Source organism: Gracilinanus agilis, chromosome 4 (assembly GCF_016433145.1).
Source record: "Gracilinanus agilis isolate LMUSP501 chromosome 4, AgileGrace, whole genome shotgun sequence".
NCBI lineage: Eukaryota > Metazoa > Chordata > Mammalia > Didelphimorphia > Didelphidae > Gracilinanus > Gracilinanus agilis.
Window position 1 is genome coordinate 424,765,422 of NC_058133.1, and position 27,308 is coordinate 424,792,729.

The 27,308-nt window shown below is 34.9% G+C and overlaps 1 protein-coding gene across 1 annotated transcript in view; it reads left to right on the forward strand.

The window, feature by feature from the left end:
- Positions 1-27,308, forward strand: part of SLC22A3 (solute carrier family 22 member 3) — a 122,460-nt gene that overhangs the window by 61,786 nt on the left and 33,366 nt on the right. Inside the window, exons 2-5 of the mRNA XM_044675475.1 lie at positions 454-557; positions 5,292-5,446; positions 7,581-7,749; positions 8,585-8,702. Of these exons, the coding sequence (XP_044531410.1) occupies positions 454-557; positions 5,292-5,446; positions 7,581-7,749; positions 8,585-8,702 (546 nt within the window). The remainder of the gene's footprint in view (positions 1-453; positions 558-5,291; positions 5,447-7,580; positions 7,750-8,584; positions 8,703-27,308) is intronic.

The following is a 27,308-nucleotide window of genomic DNA, read 5'->3' on the forward strand; positions in this document are numbered from 1 at the left end:
TCTCTCTCTCTCTCTCTCTCTCTCTCTCTCTCTCTCTCTCTCTCTCTCTCTCTCTCTCTCTCTTTCCCTCCCTCCCTCCCTCCCACTCTCATCTCTCTGTCTCTGACTCTGTCTCTCTTTGTGTGTGTGTGTGTGTTTCTGACTCTGTCTCTCCCACTCTGTCTCTGTCTCTCATTACAATACTGAATTTAATGATTAAACATTTTAAAGTAACTGGAGTTATTATTACTGTGCATTTATTTATGTAGGACTTTCACCCATTCAGAACACTTTCTTGCCTCTTATTTTAGCTGATATGCTCAATAATCCTGTAAATTGAGTAAAGTAGTACTCTCACTTTACAGATGAGGAAACTGTACCACAGAATGATTAAATGGCCAGCCTATAATCAATTTTTGAGAGGTACTTCATTATTTCTCATTATTATTTGTGTGTTGTTGTTTTTTATCACAGTTTAACCTGGTGTGTTTAGACTCTTGGATGTTGGATTTTACCCAGGCTGTTCTGAATCTAGGGTTTCTGGCTGGAGCTTTTACTCTGTGCTATGCAGCAGACAGGTAAGTATAAAAAATGAGAACTCATTTTAAAGTAATACATGTAACTACAAAGATGAAAAGCTTAGGAGGAAAAATGATTTTCCAATATGGAACGCTTCCAAATTCTAAAGTTCTAAGTTTATGGTTAATTCATCCTTTTTTAAAAATGGAATTTTATCTTTTCTAGGAGTGACTTCTATCTCTTTGATGGAAGACTTGAGGCTACTGTGTCTTTACTCTTGCTCAGTAAATCTAAATAAAAGTATGCTTTCATCTCAGCCAAAGAGCCAAACAATGTGGCAAACTTAAACCATTTTTTGTTTGCTTGATTATTGATCCATTTCCATGGGAACTGATTTCATTCTCCTGAATTACTGTAAAATCATTATCCAATTTGATTGAATGGATAGGACAGTGAGAGTTACAGGCTATCATTTGATTACTTCAGTCATATGGACCTAGTCTTAGTTTTTGCTAGTTCTTAGGTTACTAGCTAAACAATTCATATATTTTTATTCTATAAATATAGACTCCCTTCACATACAATAAGAACGTACTTTCTCCCAAGGATTTAGACACTTTGAACAAGCAATTAATCTACAAATAACGTAAAAACAGTATATATAACAAATGAATTAGTTAAATTTTGAAAGTTGTAGTTGTAAGGGTTAAAATAGAGGTTTGACAAAAATAAAAGAACAGCTTTTAGCAATTTTTTTAAAATAGAGATAGACAAGAATATAGTAAAGGAGGGAAATATAGGAAAGAGGTAGAGAAAAAAATTTCCTGATATCTATACTAGTTATCCTATAACTACTTATAACCACCTATAATTACTACCTAAAACTCCCTCTAACTACCTATAATTGTCTATAACTACCACTAATAACAGCCACCCCACAAAGTTCCAACCTAATCCAGTCCAATCAAAACTAACCCAATCAGTGTTTAATCCAACCCCAATTAGGTCTGTCAATGAAGACCAACTACTTCCCAAAAAAGTTCAAGAAAGCAAAAAACCTAACAGCCCAACCCAAATGCCAAAAAGTCCTCTAAAGGCTAAAGTCCAAATGCCATTTCAGTAAGCTCAGGCTCACCTTTTATATTCCAGCAACTAAACACCAACCACCAACCCAACACACTCCCAGCAGCCAACTTCCCTGCAACTGTCAGCACCCAACTGTCAGCAACTGACCCACCAATCAACTGACACTGGCCCCTTTTATACCTTTTTTCTACATCACTTTCTGTCTGTATCTATGGTTCCTCTTTCCTGTCTCTGTGGTTTCTACTTCCTGTCACTGGAGGCTAGTTAATACGTACACATCTCTATGGATAAGAGGACCTCAGGTCCCCCATTAAATTAAAAAAAGGAATAAAGAATCCCTTTTTACATAGTTATATTTAGGAAAATATATGAAGACCCAACAATTCCAAAGGACTTATGATGAAAGATACTATTCACCTCCCATAAAAGAACTGATGAAGTTGAATGCAGATTGAAACATACTTTTTAAAACTTCTTTTTCCTTCTTTCTTTCTTTTTTGGTCTGCATTTTCTTTTACAACATGACTAATATGGAAATATTTTGCATGACTGCACATGTATAATCTATATCAAATTGCTTACCTTCTCAAAGAGGAAGGAGAGGAGGAAAGGAAGGAGAGAATTTGGAACTCAAAAAAAATTTTATTGAATTTTTACATGTAATTGAGAAAAATAAAAAGAATAGTGAGGGGGCAGGTAGGTGGCTCAGTGGATTGAGAGTCAAGCCTAGAGATGGATGGTCCTGGGTTCAAATCTGGCCTCAGACACTTCCTAGCTATGTAACCCTGGGCAAGTCACTTAATCCCCATTGCCTAGTACTTACATAGTATTGGTTCCAAGACAGAAGGTAAAGGTTTAAAAAAAGAAAGAAAGGAATAGTTAGGCACTGTCAATCTATCTTTTAAAGTACTGTCATTATAGGAAATTTGTGGAGTTATCAGATTGGATGTGGACAGATTAAAATCTGGTATATCTAAAATTAAGCAAGTTCATAAAATATATCATTTATAGTAGTAAGTCATGAAATATTGTGATATTAATTAATGATATTATGGTCAACAATATAAGTTGTTATAATATAAGCCATATAAGTTTAAATAAGAGAATATCAGAAGTCTTTCTATAATATCAGTTGTTATTAAAATGTGAATTTTGTGAAGCATGCTCTCTAAACCATCCCTCTCAACCCCAGAATCAGGTGGATTTATAAGCAGATTCTACCAAGCATTTAAGAACAATTTATTTCAATACTATATAAGCTGTTTGAAAGGAGTCCTACCAAATTCCTTCTATAAAATAAATATGATATTGATACCTGACTCAAGGAGAGTCAAAAGGGTAAAAGAAAATTGTCACCAATTTCCTTAATGAATATTGTTGCAAAAATTATAAATAATTATATTATCAAGGGGACTACAGTAATATCAAAGGGAATACAGTAAATCCAGGCTAGTTCTAGTATATGATCTTTGGTTAAAGATCTTTGGTTAAAGATCATATACTAGAACTAGCCTAGGTTTATACCAGGAATGCAGGGCCAATTCAATATTAGGAAAACTATAAGCATAATTGACTGTATTAATAACAAAAACAACAATATCATAAGATTATTTATATAGATGCAGAAAAAGCTACCAGGCCAAGAATTCACCATTTGTCAAAAACTCTTGGGAAAACTAGAAAGTAGTCTGGCAGAAACTAGGTATAGATTAATGGTCTCATATTGTGTCCCATCTCTCTCCTCCCTTTTCTGGCTAAACTCCTTGAGAAGACCATTTCTAATAAGGGCCTTCCACTCTCTTCTTAACTCTCTACAGTTTGGCTTCTGACCTCATTTTTCAACTGCAACTTCTCTCTCCCAATTTAAAATGATGTCTTAATCCACAAACCTTTTCTCAATTCTCATTGCTCTTGACCTCTGTGGCCTTTATAGTATTAATTCCCCCTCTTCTTCTTGATAGTTTATTCTCTAATTATTCTCTAAATGTCTGTTATACAGCTCTTTCCTGGTTGTTCTGCTACTTGTTTGGCCACTCCTCAATCTTCTTGGCTGGATCTTCAGCCAAGTCAAGTCTGCTAATATTGGATATCTCCCAGGCTGTCCTAGGTCTTCTTCTCTTTTCCCTTTATATTATTTCCTTTGGTGATCTCTTCAGGTTCCAAGGATTGCTATCATCTCTATAAAGATGACTCTCAGATATCTTTTTCTAGTTTCTCTTGATCTCATCTTGCAACTCTAATGACCTATTGGACATTTAAAACTATATCCCAATAGAAATCTTAAAATTAGCATGTTCAAAAAAATCTAAATTTCTTGTCTTTCCCCTAAAATCCTCCCTTCTTCCTAACTTCCCTGTTAATATTGATGGTATTATCATCTAGTCATCCAAGCTTGCAATTTATGTGTCCTCCTTGACATTTCTCCTTCACTCTCTCCTTTTCCTTCCTTTTCCCTTCTTCCTTCTTTCTTCCTTCCTTCCTTCCTTCCTTCTCCCTCTTTCTCCCACTCTCCCATCTCCTCACATGTCTAATCAGTTGTTAAATGATGTCATTTTCATATAAAATACCTTCTTTCCTCTAAAACTACAACCTTGCTGGTGTAGATTCTCTGTCACCTCAAACCTTGACTATTGCTGTTGTCTGCTAGTTGGTCTACCTGCCTCAAATCTCTTGCTACTCCAGTCTACTTGCCTCAGCTGTCAAATGGATCTTCATAGAATATTGGTCTAGCCATGTCATTCTCATGTTAAATAAACTCCTCTGTGTCTTATTACCTCCAGGATCAGATATAAAATCCTGTTTGGCTTTTAAAGCCCTTCATAAATTTTTCCCTTGCAGTCTGCTTACTGTTTATGCTGGCTACATATTCTATGATCTAGTAATGCTGACCTCCTTCCATGCTGTTCCTTACATACTACACTTATCTTGACTCTGAGCATCTTCACTGGACATGCCTTGAACCCTCTCTTCATCTAAGTATCTTGGCTTCATTGGCTTCCTTCAGATCTCATCTAAAATGCCACCTTCTAAAAGTCCTTCTTAATTTTACTGCCTTCTCTTTGAGAGTATTTTCAATTTATCTGGTATGTGTATAAATCCATACATATGTTTATACATATTTTATTATATAATACTGTATATATATGTGTGTGTGTGTGTATATATCCTACCTTAAAAAATAAAAAAACATAACTATAACCTGTGTATTTTTCAGTACTGTTTTTATGAATTACATTAGTGACTTATTTTTAATATTTTTGAACAAAGATCCATAATTTTATTGGTGTGGGCACTTCAGACAGTCATCTCAGTCCCTCCAGGTTATTCATTGTTCTCTAGCCTACCTTTCTGATGATGAACCTTTCCTCATTCAATGAGAGGGTTCCTTTAACAAGAGTATGGTAATTTATTAAAGAATCTAAAAGATTTTGATAGGAAAATCATGAAAAGCTATAATAGCAAAGATCTCATTTGATTTTTAAAATAGTGTTAAGATTACTTCTGCCCAAGCAAGTGCTTTATTTTTTCCCAGTCTGTCCTTAAATCATAGCTAAAGTACATTATATTAATTTAATATTATAATTAATTTAGAAATTATAAAGGAAATTGATTCTGCATGTGACATCATTTCAGTATGTGTTTCTGGTATTTGTTATTTGTAAATGAGTTGAAGAATGCTTTCAAGTGGTTTTTCTCTCTCAAAAAAGGTATGGAAGAATAATTATATATCTCATCTCCTGCTTTGGTGTGGGAGTAAGTGGTATCGTTGTTGCATTTGCTCCAAACTTTCCTGTGTTTGTGATCTTTCGCTTCCTGCAAGGTGTTTTTGGAAAGGGAACATGGATGACATCTTATGTTATTGGTAAGAAGTTCAATTCATTTCATTAAACATTAATTGAGCATGTAGAATGGGAAGGCAAAGGGGACACAAACTCATTTTAGTTTAGTTGCTCTCTCTTACCAGTTTAAATGGTGGTTTCCAAGTGAATGTCCAATATGCTCTTAATATCAATCTCAGAATCTTTGACAATAAAGCAGAGAAATTATATTTGGATGTATTCCTGTAAAAAACTTTTACAAATATGATTATCTCATACAACAGGGGCTGAAATATCCCTTTTCCTTGAAAACAAATGGATTTATAAGACAAGTAATTTAGACTCACAGAATTTGATAGTTGGAAGGAATCCCAGTGACTAGCCATTAAAATTCATAATTGAAAATAAAAAAGATATACCTTATTCAAAGGAAATGGCATGGGGAAAATTGGTGATGGGGAAAAGTGATCATTCCATTGTATATTTAGAAAATAAATTAATACACATATAATAACGATATAAGCTCTACAAGTTCTATTGGCAAGTAGGGTCCTCATAAGAAGGCTACATTCAGAATTTCATTGGCACCTCTAAGGATTGGGAAATCATTCTGATGTGATTAGCTTGAAATTCTTTTCAGATGTGTTTCCCCAAATATCAGTCTCTAGTGATTACTGCTCAAATAATATTTGCTGGTGCCAGTCATTGTCTCCCTAGTAGCATATGACCATCAGCTTTCTCTATATCAATTTACCAATTAATATTGATTAGATATAGTCATAGAATATCTTCATTAGCACTAAAGTAGAAATTCAGACCCCTATTATATCAAAGTAGATTTTCATAAGTAAGTTCCCCAAGACTCCACATGGGCTTGTGGAAAGCAAGGTTCCCTGTGTGTGCGATATATATATCCTTGTAGGCCAAATCCCCTGTTATATAAGGAATTCTAGGCATTAGGGAAATGGGTAGAGAATGATGAAGAGTATTTAAGTGCAGTGAAAGCAAAAACAAGAGCAAAATTGTCATCACATTATCCATAGACCAGGGGTCGGCAACCTTTGGCTCTCGAGCCATATCTGGCTCTTTTGAGGGCCAGATATGGCTCTTTCTGCAGGAGCCATAAAGTCAATTTTTTTTCAGGTGCTGTTACAGGACCGCAGCACTGTGAGCACTGTACAACTCTCATGAAATTACATTTTAAAAAATGTGGCGTTTATGGTTCTCATGGCCAAAAAGGTTGCAGACCCCTGCCATAGACATAGTATGGATAGAACAAGTCACACTTTTTTTTATTTTTTTGGTATACTAGAAGATTACAGAAATGTTGCAAATATAGTATACTTAGATTTTTAGCAAAGTCTCTCCTCCTCTCCTTATCTTAGAAAAGATAAATATATGTCAGCTAGAAAATAGGAATTGGTTATATTAGATTCTAGTTGGGAGAGAGGAGTCTTGTTCAGGTATGAATTGGATTAGATGGCCATAAAGTTCTTTGCAATTCTGTGAAAGGAAACTGGAATTGATGGAAAATTATTATCACAATGGGCACTACAGAAATGCAAAGAACTTTTATAAGGAATCATTTTCTCAAAAAAAAACCCTGTTATATGTACATTGTTATTTTAATTTTTAAATGATTGCCTAAATGATATGATTATTTTAATAGCATTAATATTAGTACTATATTGACACATAGAATTTTAAATATCTGTTCTATAAGTTCCTGTAATGCTATTTTATATCTTTGTATCCTTCACAGTTCTAACATTGTGCTAGCTATACAACAGATACTTGATACTTAATTAATTAATTCTAGGATAGGATATGGAAGAAAAAATTGTACTGTGGCAGAGATAGAATGGTAGAAAATGTCCTAGGCTTAGAATTAGAAGACACTGGGTTCCAATGTGAGTTCTGCCTTCTTACTTCATTGAATCATCTGTAAAACTGAGATAATACTATTTTGACTACATTATAAAATTTAGTCTGTACATTAGATGTGGATTGTTATTTACCTGGACACCATTTTAATCATGATTTTAATGGTTGTGATGGGCCTAATGCCACAAAAGAATCTTAATGTACATCCATCATTTAATGGATACTATTAGTCTAATGTCTTTCTATTGAATGTTCCCTATTCATTCTTAACCACTTGTGTTTTTCTCCCTTCAGTGACAGAAATGGTTGGTTCAAAACAAAGGAGAATTGTGGGAATCGTGATTCAAATGTTCTTTACCCTTGGAATCATAATTATCCCTGGGATCGCCTATCTCATCCCCAAATGGCAAGGGATACAGTTAGCCATCACACTGCCCAACTTTCTGTTCCTTCTCTATTACTGGTAATACTCATGGTTATTACTATATTGATATGTTCTTTAGGATGGTATAACCCTTTGGAGTTGGAATCCTAATAAAACCAAAAGTAAAGGAGATTTTCTAAATTCTCTAAAAATGTGTCATAGATTCAAAATTGTAAAATTTAACCAAGATCATTTCATTATAAAGTGGCTTTTCAAAAAGTATGAAATGATAAATGAAGGCAAGTGTCACATTTGTTGTAACATCTTACAAAAAGGCAATATTTATCATTATAATAAAACATTAAAATCAAGTATACATACATATATTATACATAGAGGGATCTTCATTCTTTGATGAAACTATGGTCTTATTGGTGTGAATAAATTTCCTCCAGTAATTATAGACCATTCAGAATTAATCAATCATCTAATGTAGTGTTAAACAAAGATTAATAAACTAGCAATTAGAAATTCACATAGAATTGTTAATATTTTATCTAATTTATGAGTGCAAATTAGGAATTCACTCTGACCCACTCCCTAAGGCTTTCCTTCTTGGGGAAACAAAAATAGGGAGATTAAAAAAGGCTTCATTTACTAGATCTGTTCCAATTTATAGAATGTATCATTTAGTATTTCATCAAAAAGTCATCAAATAAGTAGGGATTTTCCAAATAAAAGATGGTAAAAAATGTCAGTTAATGAAACTTTCCTTAATCTCATTATTACATGACCCTCAGAATCTTTTGGGTTTTTGTTTGTTTTAGCCAATAGTGAGATCCTATTTGAAGGAGTGGGATGGGGGAGACAAACAAAGAATAAACATCAAAATATAAAATCTAGCTGTATTTCACCAATGTCCTTACTTTGTCAGGGTGGTTCCTGAATCTCCCCGATGGCTAATCACTCGGAAGAAAGGAGAAAAGGCCTTGAAAATTCTGCAGAGCATTGCCAAGTACAATGGAAAATATCTCTCACCAAGTTACTCAGAGGTAATTCTATTTTATTACCATAATACATTCTGTTAAACCTAGTAGATTTTTTATGGCACCTGTATATTTGATAGAAATTATTTTAGGTAGTAAAATCAGTCTTCAAAATATCTGACTGAATCGTTTTGACTTGATATGATAAAAGAAGTATGACAAGGGTTAATGAAGAAATACTCTGGTAAGTTGTATCAGCTTTTTGTTTGTGGTCAGCTGATAACAATTCCATGCTTTAATGTTATTGCAATTATTTGCTTATTGTGCTATAAGGACACACAATTACATAATAAGAGTTTTTATTGACCGTACAATTTGTACTTAGGACCTTTTGTTGACATAATTGTTAGGGTAAGGATTTTTCTTTTAACTTTAATGAAAAACAACCTTTATCTAAAATACTCTTAGGATAATAATGTAAAATTTCAGCCTTTGGACTGATAGTTATCCCTTCCACAGTGTATAATACAAAATATATTCATGCACATATATGTGAGTATATATATGTTTGTGCATATGCATATATGTGTACATATACATATGCATGTGTATACTCATATATATACACAGTGGGCATTCCAAAAGTCTTAGTGCAATATATCAATTCATTGATAGCTATAAATACATATATATACATATGTTAGTGTGTGAATGATAAATATAGAGTAGACAGAAGTTGGCCTTAAAGGGAAAAGAAAGAACTGCAGTGAAAACAAAGAAAGGTCTCTTGAAGATGGTGGAACTTGAGCTGAGTCTCAAAGAAAGCTGGGATTTCTGTGAGGTAGAGGATAGAACAGAGAGGATTCCAGGCATGTAGGACAGCTGGTACAAAGCAAGAAAGACAAGTGATAAGAGTGTCCTATGTGAAGGCTAGAATGGCTAGATCAAAGAGTACAGGGAGGAGGAATAATAAATTATATGTTAAAAGACCATAAAGATAGGAAGGGATCAGATTGTGAAGAATTTCAAGGGCCAAATATATATTTTATATTTTTTTATACTTTTATACTTGACCCTCGGGTATTGGAAACATTGGAAACAACTAGAGACTATATACAAGGCAGCAGATAAAGAAATATATGATAATAAGCTGTAGACCATTAAGAGCTCAGGGACTACAAACCCAGGGAAAACAAATGGAATGAAAGATCATTGGATAGTGGGATTAGTCAGGTAAGGTTTCTTGGAAAACATGAATCTTGACCAAACTTCTAAGATCAAATAGCATTGTATTCCTGCCAAGGGATGCTTTTGTAGGTCAGATTTCTTTTTTCCTATTTGGGTCAGATTACTTTAGATGCCTATTTTCCATCACTTTTAAATCACGATTAATTTCAAAGGGCACTAGTCAATCATTCATGAATTTTATTGCTGTCGTTCAGTCATTTCAGTCATGTCTGACTTCATGACCCCATTTGGGGTTTTCTTGGCAAAGATCCTGGAGTAGCTTGCCATTTCCTTCTCCAGCTCATTTTACAGATGAGAAAACTGAGGCAAACAGGAATAAGTGTTTCAGGGTCACACAGCTAGCAAGTATCTGAGGACAGATTTGAATTTAGAAATCTGATAATTAACAAATTAAAATATCCTTAACAATGGAAATTTGGAGCTACCTTTTGTTTTTGCAGTAATAAAAGGCATCCATTAGTCCCTAAATCCCTTTCCTTACTTGGACAAGTGTAAGACATTCTCTCTACATTGTCATCACATTAAAAATCAGCTCATTCCTTCATTTTTGCCACCATCTTAATTCCTACTGCTCATTGGTGTGAGATAGCATATTTAGTCATAAGATTTGTCTTTGAGATTTAGCTAAGATGCTTACTAACTACATAACCTTGGACAAGCCAGGTAATCTGTTTGAGTTTGTTTCCTAAAAGATAAAATGGGGATAACTCTACCTCTACTACTTAAAAGTGCTATGTAAATATGGATGATCTTTATTGTTATAACTACCACTGAATCAGTTGTGTAACAATTTTCATTCACTGTTAAGACCACCAACATATTTGGGTTGGCCTTTTGGAAGTCAGTTCATGCCTTAAAACATTGCCTAATTTCCTAAGTTTACAATGTGTTAAGTCTAAACCAGTTGGTTAGTAATGCTGTCTTTGGATCAAAAAGACTCTTAAAAAAGAACAACAAAATTAAGCTTCAGACTCATGGAATGAAATACCTTTGGCAAAATATAATGCTATAGCAGCCTATTCATGTTTTCTTATGATAAAAACTGCTGAGAAAATGAGTCCTAGACTAGAGATCCACTTCCTCTTGGCAGTAATGCCCCTATTGAAAAGGAAAGGAAACATCTTTAAGTTTTCTATGAACCATTGCCTAACCCTATTTATATCCTATTTCTAGGTCATGAAATATTATAAAGGTTATTTGTAAAGATGACTAATAAGGAAGTATTATATTTTTTGGTGTGACTATGCTTGTGAAATATTATGAAGGGGCAGCTGGGTAGCTCAGTGGATTGAGAGTCAGGCCTAGAGACAGAAAGTCCTAGGTTCAAATCTGACCTCAGACACTTCCCGGCTGTGTGACCCTGGGCAAGTCACTTGACTCCCATTGCCCACCCTTACCACTCTTCCACCTACGAGCCAATACACAGAAGTTAAGGGTTTAAAAAAATGTTTAAAAAATAAAAGAAATATTGTGAACCATCAGGAAAAATAATGAGATCCCTTTTTGAGCAGGTTGACAGATTTTTGTTTAAAAGTCAGATTTGAAAAGAAAACTATGCATTCTTTAAGTTGAAACAGTGTATCTGTAGCCTTTTTTTTTGAGAGAGAATGGGAAAATTTCTGACTATAGAGATACTAGATAAACAAAGCAATTTATTATTATAAACTGCTTGTTAAATCCTAGATCAAGTCATACTATGGATCAAAACACATTCCTTTTGTGGAAAGTGACATTTAGTACCTCTCTCTCACTATTACAGATAATGGCTTCAATAGAAGAGTTCTGTTTATCTCTTATCCTAGAATTATGGTACACTCATGATGTACTTTTAAAAATCTAAATGTAGTCTATCTCTATTCCCCAGAAGACCTATGTACATAGAGATGATAATTATATCCAAAGATAGTAATAATCTGTTTAATATCATATGCTTCTTGCATCATAGAACCAGATTTTGATTATTTGGTTTATATATTATTTTTACATGAAAATTAGTCATTCTAATTTTGGAGTATAGGATTGATTATGGTATAAGTGGTAAGAGAAAGAAGAGTTGATTACTCAATTCCTTTTTTTTTAACCAAAAGAAATTATTTTCATTTTGGGAAAACTAGTTCAATAGTGGTCAACAAAGAACTAAAATCCAAGATAAATTATAGCAAAGCAAGAGAATCTCTAACTATGTTCAATGAGTTCAACTCATGCATATTAAGTCCAGGGTTACTTAAAAACTTGTGTATGACTTCTGAACCACTCTCAGGAATCTTGACCAGAAATTGGCAAATATCTTCCCAGTTTTCAAAAAGGGAAGAAATTAGATTCTTCAAACTGCTCTCTTTTGATCTTGACATTGATTTCCTGTAAAATTCTAAAACAGTGGTATCAAACTCAAATAGAAACAGGGCCACCAATCAGTACATAAGAATACATGACTTAGTTTAAAATTAAGCAATATAAAATATTTGTTAATTTTGTTAAACATTTTCCAATTATATTTTATTCTGCTTTAATCAGGCCACATTTGAATATTTGCAGATTGCCTGAGCCTATGAGGCACAGATTTGACCCCTCTGTACTAGAACAAGTCAAAGGGATGGCTGTACATGCAGGCATTTGATGAAACAGTAATCATTAATCACTAGAAGCCAGCATGGCTCAGTTGAGAACAAGTCGTACCAACCTAATCCAATTTCCTTATTAAGAAAGGTCACTTGATTAGTAATCATGCCATAGTTGTATACCTAGCCAATAGAAGACATTTAACAGAATTTCCCATAATATCCTTAATATAGAATGGATAATACTATTAGGTAGACACAGAACTGGCTAACTGAAAAGAACTACAGAAGGATCAGTGGATCAATATCAACCTTTTAGAGAAAGCTCTTTAAGGGAATGCCTGTTCTCCATTCCTTTCTTTTCAACTTAGAATTCTAGAATTGTAGAGCTGAAAGGAATTTTAGAAGTCATCTAGTCAAATTCCTTTAATTTACAATTGAGAAAACAGAAACCCAGACATTTTAAGATGAAACAGCTAGTAAGTGGTGGAGCCAAAATTCAAACCCAGGTCTTCCTATATGTAGTACTCTTCCATTATAACATTATAACTTTCTTTTTTTTAATCAGTGACTCAAAATGAAGACATGCAGAATGCTCATCAGATTTGCAGATAACACAATGCTGGGAAAGATGGGTTATGTGTACTGCACAAAAGAATTAGCATCCAAAAGAATCCTATTCATCACGCAATCCTCTCAGGAAGAATGATTCTATTTTTTTTAAACCCTTACCTTCTGTCTAAGAATTGAGAACTAGAATCAGTTCTAAGGCAGAAGAACAGTAAGGACTGGGCAACTGAGATTTAGTGACTTGCCAGAGTTACACAGCTAGAAAACAGCAGGATAGATTTGAACTCAGGACCTACTATCTCCCGGCCTAGCTTTTTATCCATTGAACCACCTAGCTGCTCAAGGGAGAACAATTCTAAAAAATGAGGCTTGTTTTGGTCCAGAGATAGAATTTTTTTTTATCAGTGTATGGAATTTCTGTTGCAGAAACACTCACCACTGACAGGGATCTTGAACTCTTCTCTGATTTGTAATTTCACTGGTTACTGAGAAGTTAAGTAATTTACTTTTAAGTTCACACAATATGTATCAAACAGCAGAAGTCAAACAAAGATCTTTTTAACTACAAGGTCAACTTTCCATTTACCAGGCTAATCTGCTCCTTCTAAAATGAAATTTAATAGAAATAAATGTTAAACCTGTCAACTGTGCAAACAAAGGATATGGGGAAACAAAATGAGACAATAGATCATGAAAAAAAGTAGAAGGTTTGGATAGACTGAAAGCTCATTATGAGTCAACAGTGTAATGTAGCAGCTAAAACAATCTAATGTTATTTTAAGTTTCATTAATAAAAGGACTGTGTCCTTAAGCAGAGAAAGAATAGTCCCACTGTAATCTGCCCTGGTCCAAGTCTAATTGGAATACTGTGTTCAGTTTATGGTGTCATATTTTAGAAAAGTTGATGACACATTGTAGGTGGGGTTGAGGTGGAAGGACACACTAAAAAGTACAGGAGCTAGCCTGGGCAAATGCATGGAGGTGGGTGGTGGAATGTCACTTACTGGGTTTAGCAACTAGAACAGTTTGGCTGGATCATAGAATGCATGAGGTCAGGTGACATCATTCTGCAAAAATAGATTGGAAGCAGATTATAGAGAACTTTTAAATGCAAATGAAAAGTTGGCATTTGATCCTAGAGGAGCTACTGAGGTTTCTCAGAGAAGAAAGTGATAGTCTTTCTATCTTCTAGATATCAAAGCTATGCTTTGATAATAGCTAGCATTTTTATAGAGATTTAAGAGTTTACTAAACACTTGCTTGATACTCACCACAACCCTCTGAAGTAGTTGCTATTATTATCTCCATTTTACAGATGAGGAAACTGAGGCTGAGAGGTTAAGTGGTCTGCCTAGGGTTACATAGCTAGAAAATTACTAAGGTAGAATTTGAGCCCCAATCTTCCTGTCTCCCGGCTCAACACACTATCTACTATACTACATCAGCAGTATCTCATTATATAGAGGACATATTGGAGAGAAACACTATTGGCAACTAATCTAGATGTCACACCATCCAAAAGAGGTGCTGTTAAAATGTATTACTTTTGTTTAATAAAGACATTATTGAATAAAAAGGAAACGGTATAGATGCTACCTATGAAAATGAAAGAATTAGAGTAGGTAGCCTGTCAGAAGGAGATCAAAAAGACCTTCCCCCACGCTCATTCCCCAAAGTTCTGGGACTGATTACTAAGTTGGCATCCTATAACAACAAACACAGCCAGAGAAGCTTCTAGGACGATCTTACCATGGACAAATTTGTGTAGTCAGAAGATCAGATTAACTGGTTGACCATGTACATTTTAAAAACTCCTTACCATACAGAAGATCATTGAATGGTTAGACCTTAGGAGCCTGAGTTACCTCTCTCCCATTCATCTCATTCTTGTATGTCTACAATGTACCGCTCAGCTTTGTATCATGATACAGTCATTAATATCTTTTTCTAAATTTCAACTGTTAATATTTCAGAGTTAGTTTTGAGTTTCTTTGTTTGTTTGTTTTTGTTTTAAAACCCTTGCCTCCTGTCTTAGAATCTATACTAAGTATTTGTTCCAAGACAGAAGAGTGGTAAGAACTAAGCAACTGGGATTAAGTGACTTGCCCAGGGTTACACAACTAAGAAGTATCAGAGGTCATATTTTAATTCAGGCCCTCCTAACTCCAGGCCTGACTCTCTCTCCACTGATCTACCTAGTTACCCCTTAAAGTTAGTTTTAAATCAAGTTCTAGAGTGAAATTTAACATCTATGCTAAAAAAAAAAAAAAAAAAAAAAAAAAGGTTTTTAACCTTGATTTTCTATGCACTAATATGTGGGTCAGTTCATTCAAAGTATCAGTTGTTAAACATTGTGTAAGTGGAAATTTTATATCCTTCAGACTTTATCTCTCAGAATTCTTACCTCACCCCAAACTTCCCTTTTCCTTTCTGTTTCTGTGTGTCTTTTACGTGATTGTATATAGTTTTGGGTAATGCTTTTTCGTGCTCTCTTCCATGTGAGTGGTGAGCACTCCCTGTGTTCTCTAGCTCTCTAGTTAAATCTTAATAAATCTTTATAAATATTATACTTTGGAGGTATTGAATATTAATTTTAAAATCTACAACATTATGGTGGTTTACTTCATCTAAAATCCACCAGGCCAGCAACCTATGAAATATTGAAAATTTTAGCAATTAGAACTCTCTCTCTATGTCTCTCTTCATTTATACAAACACACATGCAGATACAAATATATGTGTATATGTATGTATATGTATATAAAACTACATAGATTTAAAAATTTTTTAAGTAATATTAGTTAGTGAGATTAAAAGAAATTCTACACAGAGTACATATCACTATATTATATTCTTGGTAATCCCTCTGCCTTCCCCCTTAGAGAAACATGAATCTTAGTTCTTGAGTGTCTAGCTTTCTGTATTGCTGTCTCAGTATCATCTTTTCCTTAAAAATGAGAAAATACTGAGCTCTTTGTGAATATATAATGTGCAACTTCTGTGACAAAGATAAAAACTTCAGAGAAGCACAGGCATTTGTCATTGGATTTGCTCCTGATATATATTTATATTTAACCATTTCATGTTTATGCCATCTATCTTTATATGTCCTTGTTGTCTTCTTCATCAGGATGTAAGCTTATATTAAGTAGGGATTATTTCACTCTTTGTACTTGTATCCCCAGCACCTAGCACAATGTCTTGGACTTAGTAAATACATAATAAATATTTGTTGTTTGATTGACTGGAAAAAAATATGAGCTAGATCACAAATCATTTAAACTCCCTATTGGATTGGAAATTGACTAGCAAGAACAAAAGTTGTGCTTAGATGTGACTATGAATAACCAATCAGAAATTACCTGTAATGTGGAGATGAAAGTATTAGGACCACATTTAGTAGAAGCCCAACTTTAGATGTAGACATCAGGTGAAGAAGGCTGGGAGGCTATAGAGAAGAAGCCAAGGAGAATGAAGTAAGGGACTTCTCGGTGGTAGCTTATTATTGGAGAAATATCCATCACAGTCATCTTTTATTTTTTTCTCCTTTTGGATTATAGAAATGCAATGGAAGATAATGATAAATAATGAGATAATAATAACTAATATTCAAATAGTGCTTAAAGGTTTGCAAAACACTTTAATTTTTTATTTCATTCGATCCCCACAACCCTGGCTATTTTTATTATCACCATTTTACAAATGAGAAAACCAAGGAAGACAGAATTTAAATAACTTGCCCAGAGTTGCATGGCTAAATCTTTTTTTTTAACTCTTATCTTCTGACTTAGAATCAATACTATGTATTGGTTCTAAGGCAGAAGAGTGGTAAGAGCTAGGCAATGAGGATTAAGTGATTTGCTCAAGGTCACACAGTTAGGAAGTATCTGAGGCTATATTTGAACCAGAACCTCTCATCTCTAGGCTTGGCTCTCAATCCACTGAGCCACCCAGCTCTTCTCATGGCTGTCTTGAACTCAGGTTTTCTGGACACCAGGTTCAGCTCTACCTACTGTGCCACCTAGATCCATTCACTAAATGATAGGACTGGGAACCCCTTATTTAAGCATCTATAGACCCATTTTATCACATGTGATGATAGCAACAGAATTCAGTGGAAACGATGCTGAATTTGGAGTCCAGGCCTTGAGTTCAATGTCCAGTTTTGCCACACTGTTCTGAGTTTTAATCTCATGATATTACTCATTTCACTTTTGGGGGCCTCAGCTTCTGTATCTAAAAAATGAGAAAACTTGACCATAGAAATATCCTAGATTTCCTCATATTCTATATCTATCTCACAATCCATCCATTCATATACTGAAGAATCAGAACTACAGAAGCTTGAGATTGAGAAAAATTAACTAAATTGAAAAGTTATCATGACACTTGGTTATTTTTTCCCCTATAGGATTTTTAAAGTGTTTGAACTATTTTAATGAATAATGGGAGATAATTTTAGTATCAAAAGAAAAATTGATTGAGAGAATGCCCTGAGAATTTCTCAGATTGCAAAAGTGCCTAGAAAATAAATATCTGAGAATACGTAGGAGTGTTGTAGTTTGTCCCAAATAAGGAGAGCTTTTTTAGACCTTTTTCAAGAAGGAGGGAATAGAGGGAATTCTAAATCCATAGAATGGATCGTAAAACAGGTAGAGTTCTGTGATCCCCATTTTGTGCACTCATTTGCAGTAGCTAAACTTGAGGTTGAAATAAAAGCATTTTTTAATATTAGTGGAGAGCACAAATAAAACATAGTCAACAAAACTGAGAACCAATTGGGTGCAGAGCACAAGTAACAATAGGTCAGCTGTTTCTTTGGAACCTCTGTGGAACCTGAGTTGTCATAATTCCCCAGGGAAAAGCTTTAAAGATCTTTCATATTCCATTTATTCAATAAAAATGAACCAAAGCACATCGCACTATCATGTTTCATTGACCTTAAAGAAGTTTTACAAGTTGCAGCTCTAAAAGTTGAGTAGCATTTGCACACAGTTGTCTTACTAGCTTCCTTTCTACTTAGACTTCAGTGCTCCACAAAGATTTCCTTTCATGTTCTCTTAATTTCTGCCTCATTTTTTCTAGTTTTTTTTCAGCTCTATTGTATCTTGTTAATGAACATGATTTATACTTTTAGCTGTGTCATATTAGAACAAAAAAGAAAATATTTTTCCACATTATTAGCTGAGAAATATTTAATATTAAAGTCTAGTTAATTATTCTGTCTGGGAGAACATTTCAAAATGTTTTACCTTGGGCACTGCTTATATATAATTAAAAACTGAATCCTGGGTAATTTGGAAAACATTTTAATTGCATTTTAGACTAGTTGAGCTGTTAAGTGTGGCATTAAACATGTGTTTACAGAAATAGAGTGAAGAAAGCCTTATTGTTTGTTAGCTCAGGATAACATTGCTTTATACCCTTCTTTATTCAGCATAATGGGTAGAATGCTGGCCTTGGAATTAGAAAGAGCTGAGTTAAAACTTGTCCTTTAGTACTTTCTGGCTATGGGATCCTGGGAAAAGTCACTTAACTCCAGTTTTCTCATCTGTAAAATGGGAATAGACACCTACCTCCCAGGGTTCTTGTGAGGATCAAATGAAGCTTTTGGCAAGCCTTAAAGCATTATGTAAACATTAGCTAGAGTTATTTAAAGTTTAGCATGGAACTGGTATACTTTGATTCTATAACAATGATGGCAAACCTTTTAGAGATGGAGTGCCAGGCCCTGCCCCTAACCCACCCACCTCACCACCAGATTTTGGACCATGCCCCTCCCCACCACTGAGTTCCAGGCATACCCAACCTACCACTTAATCCATACAGGGAGGGAGGAAGCACTCCCATTGGACTACTGGGTGAATGAAGTGATGAATGTCCTCAATGAATGTAAAAATGGAAAGGGGAGTGACCTGAGCACTCTGCTTCCCTCCAGCTATGCCAACTTTACTCCCTGTGCACTCCCATTGGGCTGCTGGGCAGAGAGGTGGGGGATGTGAAAAAATGTCATGAAGCATGGTGGAGAAGGGAAGGGGAGCAGCTCTGCTGATGTCCCTCTGCCTTTCTAGTAATGAACTCTGGTGGGGGGGGGTGAAACAGTGTAAGGGGGAAAAAGGGGTTTTATGGGTTCAATATATTAAAAGATGGTTGCCAGAGGATTGAACTATTACCAATCCTCAATTAAGAATAATCTCAAGTCAAAATTGACTTTTATGGAAGTTTATTTACAATTAGCAAGGTTGAAGGTAGGGAAATTGAGAGAAACTCTGGCCCAGACCATATAGGTAACCTCAGAACTCAAGGGTCCAGAGGGACTCAAGCTGCATCAGCATTGACCTGGCCTAGGAAAACCTTGAAATATGAACCTATCAACAGACTCTTCTTTGTCCAAGGACCACACCAAGTTCAGGGAAACCAGGTTTATGAAGAGAAAGCTGGCCATCAGGTGATATTTGGTATTAAACCTAGTGGTAGGGACTGTCACGGCACAATGGATCTAGGTACACTTTGGGAGGGTTTCTTACTTTTCTTGGCTTGTATACCGCTACCCAGAATAGCAGACAGGACAACTCAAGCAGACTGTGTGTGAACTTTGTCACTTGTCAGGGGGGCATATAACAGTGAAATTGTGGATCACTGGAAGGCTCAAGGAATTCTGGCTGCCTGGTTCCATCAAATATTTGTTGTATTGCCATTTTTTCAGTCATGTCTGACTCCGTGACTTCATTTTTTTAATAATCCTTATATTCTGTATTATATTTGATATTAAGAAGAGTTACAAGGGGAAACAATGGTAAGGATGAGGCAACTGGAGTTAAGTGGCTTGCCCAGGGTCATACAGCTAGGTCTGAGACTAGATTTGAAACCAGGACCTCCTGTCTCCAAGCCTGGCTCTCTATCCACTGAGCTGCCTAGCTGTCCCATTTGGGTTGTTGTGGGGTTTTTTGGTTTGTTTTGGGAGTGATTTGCAATTTCCTTCTCCAGCTCATTTTACAAAAGAGAAACAGAGGCAAACAGGGTTAAGTGACTTGCTCGGGTTCATATAACTAGTAAGTGCCTAAAGCTGGCTTTGAACTTAGGAAGGTGAGTCTTCCTGACTCCAGACCCTGTACACTATTCATTGTGCCACCTAGAATGAAGCTAAAAGAAACTGAGATGCAGAGGGAAGATGATATAAAACTATTTGGAGTATACGGAAGAAGTAGAAATATAGCGAATTCCAACATGTCTAATTCACTCCAAATTAAATTTGAATGCTTTTCATCTTAATGCTAACTCATTTTACTTAACATTCTTTACCCAGGACACAGAATTATAGAGTAATATTGAGTTCCTGATGGGGAGTATTATAAAAGAAACCAGGGCATAACAGACTATGCGCTAGGGTAATTTTCTGTGTGGGTTCTGAATCTGTTGATAATAATCATGGGAGTACAGTCATTAAGGGGAAGTTCTCAGTCTGGTCCTGAAACAAGAAAACCCAAGTGCTCCAGTGGGATCGATAATTCTAATTAAGGGGAACTCTTGAGCTTTATTTTTTCACTACCAAGTGAAAATCAACAACTGAACAAAAGAATTTTTGCCTGCCTTGTCAAAAAACAATCATTGCTCTTGAACATTGCTGTAGAACAGCACCTGAATGCACTTTCTGATAGCAGAAGGGTACCCACCGGCAAAGAACAGTAGACAAATTCCAGTGGGCAGTGGCCAAGTCACCTCTTGGAAATAGAGAAATTTAAAGGTAATTAAAGTATCTGAAGCACAAATAGAGAAAGAGGACAGTAGAGAAGCAACTTCTAGAGCCCTTATTTGAGATACACAGTGGGTATAAAATCCTCATATTGAGAAATGTGATTTTGAATCTTATATAGGTCTTTGGAACATGATTGCTCATTTGAGTTTCTTATTGTGGGTTTTTTCCTCTCCTGTCCCATGATAAAACTCTATTCTATATACGTAATGTATAACATATATTATTCTATGACATTCCATCTTATCTATATTCTATTCTATTATTTATATTATTGCAAAAGGAGATCATGTGGGTTCTGAGATTTTTTAGTTTCCTTGGGTAGCAGCAGCAGATAAGACAAGAAAAGTAAGAAATCTCCTAATGTACACCTGTATCTTTTGTGCCATAAAAGTCTCTCTCACTAAGTATATACATATCATGAAGTATATCTATCTTTATCTATGTCATATCCTCTAATTGCTCTCTATAAGCTCCATGAGGATAGGGAATCAGCATTTTTATAGTACCTACTCTGTGCCAGGTGCTGAACTAAGCACTTTCCCAAATATTATTTCATTTTATTCTCACAATAATCCTGGGAGATGTGCTATTATTATTTCAATTTTATACTTGAAGAAACAGAGGCAAATAGAGGTTAAGTGACTTGCTCAGGGTCACAGTTAGTGTCTGAGGCTGGATTTGAACTCAGGTTTTCCTAACTCTAGACTCAAAGGGCTTTGTGCCACAAGCTGCCTTCAATGAGTCAGGGAAGGAATTCAATCTAAATTCAATATATTCCCCATCAATTAGAATAGTGATTTTAACTAACTGTGAGTATCGATATAGTGAATCTGTTGAATTTTTGAATTGATGAGCAGACAAAAGACATATTTTCCAACAATGTTAGAGGGCCTACGTGGGGTCCTTCTGAAAAGTAAACTAGTTTATGTTCTTTCTAGTGTCCCCCACTAGAATCTTTATGTGGTCCTTCTCAGTAGTTATAATAAGAAAATATTCTCAAAACAGGAGAAGAGAATTTGAACTGAGAAATGAACCTACAATCTCATCAGGCCTCAGTTTCCTCATCTGTTAAATGATCATTTAGTCTTGATTAACTCTCAACTATCTTTCTGCTCTAACTCCATCGATCTTTTGATACTATGATCCCAAGCTTCTCCCCACAAAAATGAATATTTCCTAACAAAAAAAAAACAACAAAAGCATTGGTTTGGAATTCGAGAACTTGAATTCCAATCCTCTCTATGCTACTTACTATCTATGTGATGCTGGGCAAAGCACTTCATATTTCTGGGTTTTGGTTCTTCATCTCTAAAATGAAGGTGTTAGAAATGATTTGTTCTAGCTCTAAATCTAGATAGATAAATACCTAGATCAATGAGAGAGAGAGAGAGAGAGAGAGAGAGAGAGAGAGAGAGATGTGAAATAAGGAATGGAGACAGAGGAAAGAGAAATGGAAGAAGGGGAGGGAAAAAAGGGAGAGAATGAGAGAGGGAGAGAGAGCAACAGAGAATGAAAATTAGGGGATGGAGGAAGAAAATGATTGGGGAGAAGAATAGAGACAGAGACAAAGGGATGGAGACAAACAGAATTGGGGGAAAAAGAAATGGTAAAGAGGGATAGAGATAGAGAAAGAGAGAAATGGGGGTGGGAAAGAGAGAGAGAATATTTATTAAGTACTTACTATGAGCTAAGAACTACACTAAATCTATAAATACATGCAAGCAAGTCATTCCCTGCCCTCAAGAAGCTTACATTCTGATGGAGAAAGACATAAAGGAGAACTAGGAGAAAAAATGAGATTGAGGAGGTTAGTGTTAACTATATAGTATGGAGAGGGCCAGGAAAGTGACCTGGCTCCTAACAAGGTAAAATGAAAGCTCACCTATCAGAGCCAAGTGGCAAAGTCACCAACCTCTTTTGCATCAAGATTACAATCTTATTCGCTAAAAATAAGTTGACTGACTCCCTGAGGAATCTAATCTTTTATTTCTGTGATAAGTTATGCACCCATTAATCTAATACTACAGAATAGATCTCACTCTTTTTCCAATGTTTTGAGTCTAAGGATTTCTGCAGGTAGTGGGGGAAAGAAGAGCTTCCCATGCTGAGGAGGAACAAGAGAATCTCTGAGTCCCTTTGAGCCCTAGAATTCTGCAAGTATGGACTTAGAAAGAATTCATATGCTATAGCTGAACCTTTCTTTGAAAATATATGTTCAGTTGATTCAACCATTCTGGAAGGCAATTTGGAATTATGCCCAAAGGGCTTTAAAAGACAGCATGCCCTTTGATCCAGCAATACTTCTACTGGATTTGTACCCCAAAGAAATAAAAAAAGTTTGTACAAAAATAATTTATAGCTGTGCTTTTTGTGGTGGCAAAATATTGGAAAATGAGGGGATGTCCTTCAATTGAACAAATGGTGGTATATGATGGTAACGGATTACTATTGTGCTTTAAGGAATGATGAACTGCTTGATTTCTATATGAACTGGAAAAACCTCTGTGAACTGATGTGAGTGAAATGAGCAGAACTAGGAGAATATTGTTCACAGTAACTGAAACATTGTGGGATGATCAAATGTAATAGACTCTGCTACTAATAGCAATGCAATGATCAAGAACAATCCCAAGGAACTTATGAGAAAGAACGTTATCCACATCTAGAGAAAGAACTATGGGAGTAGGAACACAGAAGAAAAACATATGATTTATCTCTTGTTTATGTGGGTATATAATCTGGGATTGTGGTTTTAAAAGATTACTCTATTACAAATATGAAGAATATGGAAATAGGTTTTGAGTAATAAAACATGTATAAAGCAGGGAGAATTCTTGTCAGCTCTGGGAGGGGGGAGGGAAGTGGAGAGGGAGAGAACATGAATCATGTAACCATGGAAAAATATTCTAAAAATAAATAAATAAAATAATGTCAGGGAAAAAAAGATGAGGAAACTGAAAAAGAAAAGAAACAAAGAGAAAAGAAAATGTATATTTAGGGGCAGCTAGATGGTTCAGTGGATAGAGAGGCAGGCTCTGAGATGGGACATCCTGGGTTAAAATCTGGCCTCACACACCGTGGACAAGTCCCTTAAGCCCAGTTGCCTAGCCTTTTCTACTCTTCTGCCTTGGAATTTTAAGAGAAAAGGTAAGAGATTTTTTTAAAAAGAATAAAAAAAAATGTGTATTCTATAGAAGTTATTAAAAAAAGGTTGTTGAGATAAAACATTTTGTCTATGAATGTCACTCTGGTTTTTATTTGCATTTTCTTTTTAAGAACCTCTTTGTTCTGCTTTTTAGGTAGCATTTGGTTTTTGAGATACTGAGATCATAAACTTCTTGAGGACAGAGACTGTCTTTTATCTCTTTTAGTACAATGCCTGGCACATAGTAGACACTTAATAAATGATTATTGAATGAATAGATGAATAATGAAATGCCAGTCAGCAAATTAGTTTCTTTATAAGAGTCTTAATTCTCTATGAATTTCATTAAACAACCTAAGTATAAGAGGATGTTTATTTTGTTTTTGCATTCAATGCTTTAAAACATTCTTATTTCAAATAATGAATGGTTGTTACAACTTTCAATTTTCTGATTAAACTGAAGTTTATCATCCCTGCATTGATTATGTTAATGAAGAGATAAAACATTATACTTAATTACATGTATTTTGTGCCCCTAAAAACCATTAGGATATTTTATCTATCACACACTGGTATTAGATTTTAAAGTTTAAGAACTGCATATATCCTTTCCCTTCCCAGTCACCTTACTCGAACTGGTAAATTCTTAACTTTGTTTTTAAGAAATGTTCACACACATGACCTATGGTTCCCACAGCTGCGACTGGTTAACCTTAGCTAATATCCAGGCTGCACTTTGGATCCCCCCATGGGACCTTTTGGATAAACGCACTTTTTGCTGTTCCAGGCAACATGCCCAGCAGAGTGTGGGATGAGGGAGGGAATCTCTCCATCTTGACTCAAAACTAATGGCACCAAATATCTTCTCTACATCATGTCTTAACAAAAGAACTGGCTGGGCCCTAAGATTGTTTATATAATTTGTATTACAAAAGGAAAAACACTGAACCACTTAAATAGGCATTAAGTTCTTGTATTAAAGTGAATGTGAGCATTTCCATCCCACTAAGACACTTATTGAATAAAGACACTATCTGAATATTGAAAGTTGTAGAGACACACTATATGAATATTAAAAGTACTTTTTTGAAGTAAAGTGAGCTGAACTTTTCTAAGGAATGAAAAACATCACTTGGTAAATTCTTATCCCAGGACTGTTTGGACTAATTGGGCCTTGTTGTCTCTTTGTAGGCCGAGGTGTTGTAAATTTCTGATTTATATAGGGGCTTGGGGTAAAACAATCTCCATTTAGCAAGCTGGCCAAAGTTTTATGATGCCAGGACACTTCTAGGAGTATGGGGTTTCTGGAAATTAGTCCTATCAGACAAAGGATGTCACTGGAATTGGGCTACGGGAAAATCATTCTAATTCTGTTGCTGACATTGAAATCTTTTTCCTTTCCCTATCAGAAGTGATTTGAATGATGTCTTCATAATATGACTTTGAAAGAGAGGAATAGTCTCTAAAAGAAAAGGGATAAATAAGCTGCAATTTAGCTCTTAAATAGTATTTGACTCACATAGGTACAGGATAGATTACCCAATGCCCAAAGTCTCCAATGAGGGCCATCTGTTAGTCTTCTTTAGATTCTAAAATAGGAACCTAATAATGATTTCTTGAACAAATGAATAAATTAGTCTCTGTCAAATTAATTTCATTTTTATTCATTGGCATCTTCATTAGTGTCCCTAGATTATTCTGGTTATATGAAAAGCAACTCTATGGGTATTCATATTTTCCCAGCTATCAATAAGTAATACATTTATTGGCTTGGTTTTTTTAAATTTACTCATCTTTTATATGGCCACCAACTACCAATCCAAAATATTGAAGGTACATATATATCTCACTTAAAAAAACAGACAAAAAAAGACAAACTTAAAATATGGGTTTAGAAAATGGTAATTTTTTGCACTAAAGATTGACAGAATATCTTACAAGCAGCTCCCCTCATATATTGATGTTTTTGTAGATTTTTCATCTAATACTCTGAACTTCTTTATGTACTCCATAAATGCTCTTTATGTGCTTATATTCTAATTGTCATTATGCTTATGTTTACATGTCTAATCATTCTTTCTAGACTGTAAGCCCCTTTAGGGCAGGGATCTTTTCTTATTTAAATATTATATTTTCTTTATTGTTTATGGCAACAGATTGTGAATAGTGTTTATTGAATGAATGGGTGAATCTTTAAATAAATTACTAACAGGGAGACTAAGGGTCAGTTTCCTCAACTGAAAAGATGAAGGGTTTGGTTTAGATGAAATCTAAGGTCCCTTTCAATCTTAAGTCCATGAACCCATGACATACTATTCTGTGCACAAGATGATTAATGACAGCTAGGAATGAAATCTCTAGTACAGAATTCCCAAAGGATCTGTGTTTGACTCCTGTCATGTTTAACAATTTTATCAATAGCTTAGATGGAGGATTAAAAGCAAAACTGACTGATAAATATTTAAAATTGACTTTCCAGAAGAAATATTAATACTTTTACATTTAATCTGCACAATTAATATTTTCTATATCACATTCTTAAGTCTAGACAATCAACAGAAAAATAAATCAAATCCTAATTTGTAACATTTAACAATTTCAGAGATGCAGATACTCACCCTTGAGCCAGTATAAACCAACTAACTTCCGCATACTACTGATATATATAACCCTTATTTTCCACTTTGGAATCAGCACTATGATTGGTTCTAAGACAGAAAATAGATAAGGACTAGGCAATGGGAGTTAAATGACTTGCTCAGGGTCACACAGTTAGAAAGTGTCTGAGGCTATATTTGAACCCCAGATCTACCTTCTGTCTCCAGGCCTGGCTGTCAATCCACTGAGCCACCTAGCTACCCCCAATGACATTGATTCAAAAAACATGCTTTTCAAATTTGTAGATGGGCCAAGGTTGGAAAGGTATTGGATGAAAGAATTTTAAAAGATCTCAGGGGGCTAAAACATGGAGCCTAATGTAATAAAAATGAAATGTAATGCCCAACCTTATATTTATGTATCTTCCCTCCAAAATTACTTTTATGAATTCAAAACTAATGAGGCTGTATAGCAGTTTGCCTGAAAAATATCTATGGTTGAGATACTTAATCTGGGGTGCATACATGAAATTGCCTTGTTAATATTTTGGTAGCTGTCTTTTTTAAATTCAATTTTATTTTCTTTTCAGTTCTGAATTTTTTCCTTCCCCACCCATTGAGAAGTCAAGAAAAACAAAACCCCAAGAGAAAAAAATTACATTACAAATACGTATAGTCATACAAAACAGTTTTCCACCTCAGTTATGTCTACAAAAATAAAGACAAAGAATGTAAGAAAATATGAGGGAGCAGCTATGTATATATATATATATATATATATATATATATATATATATA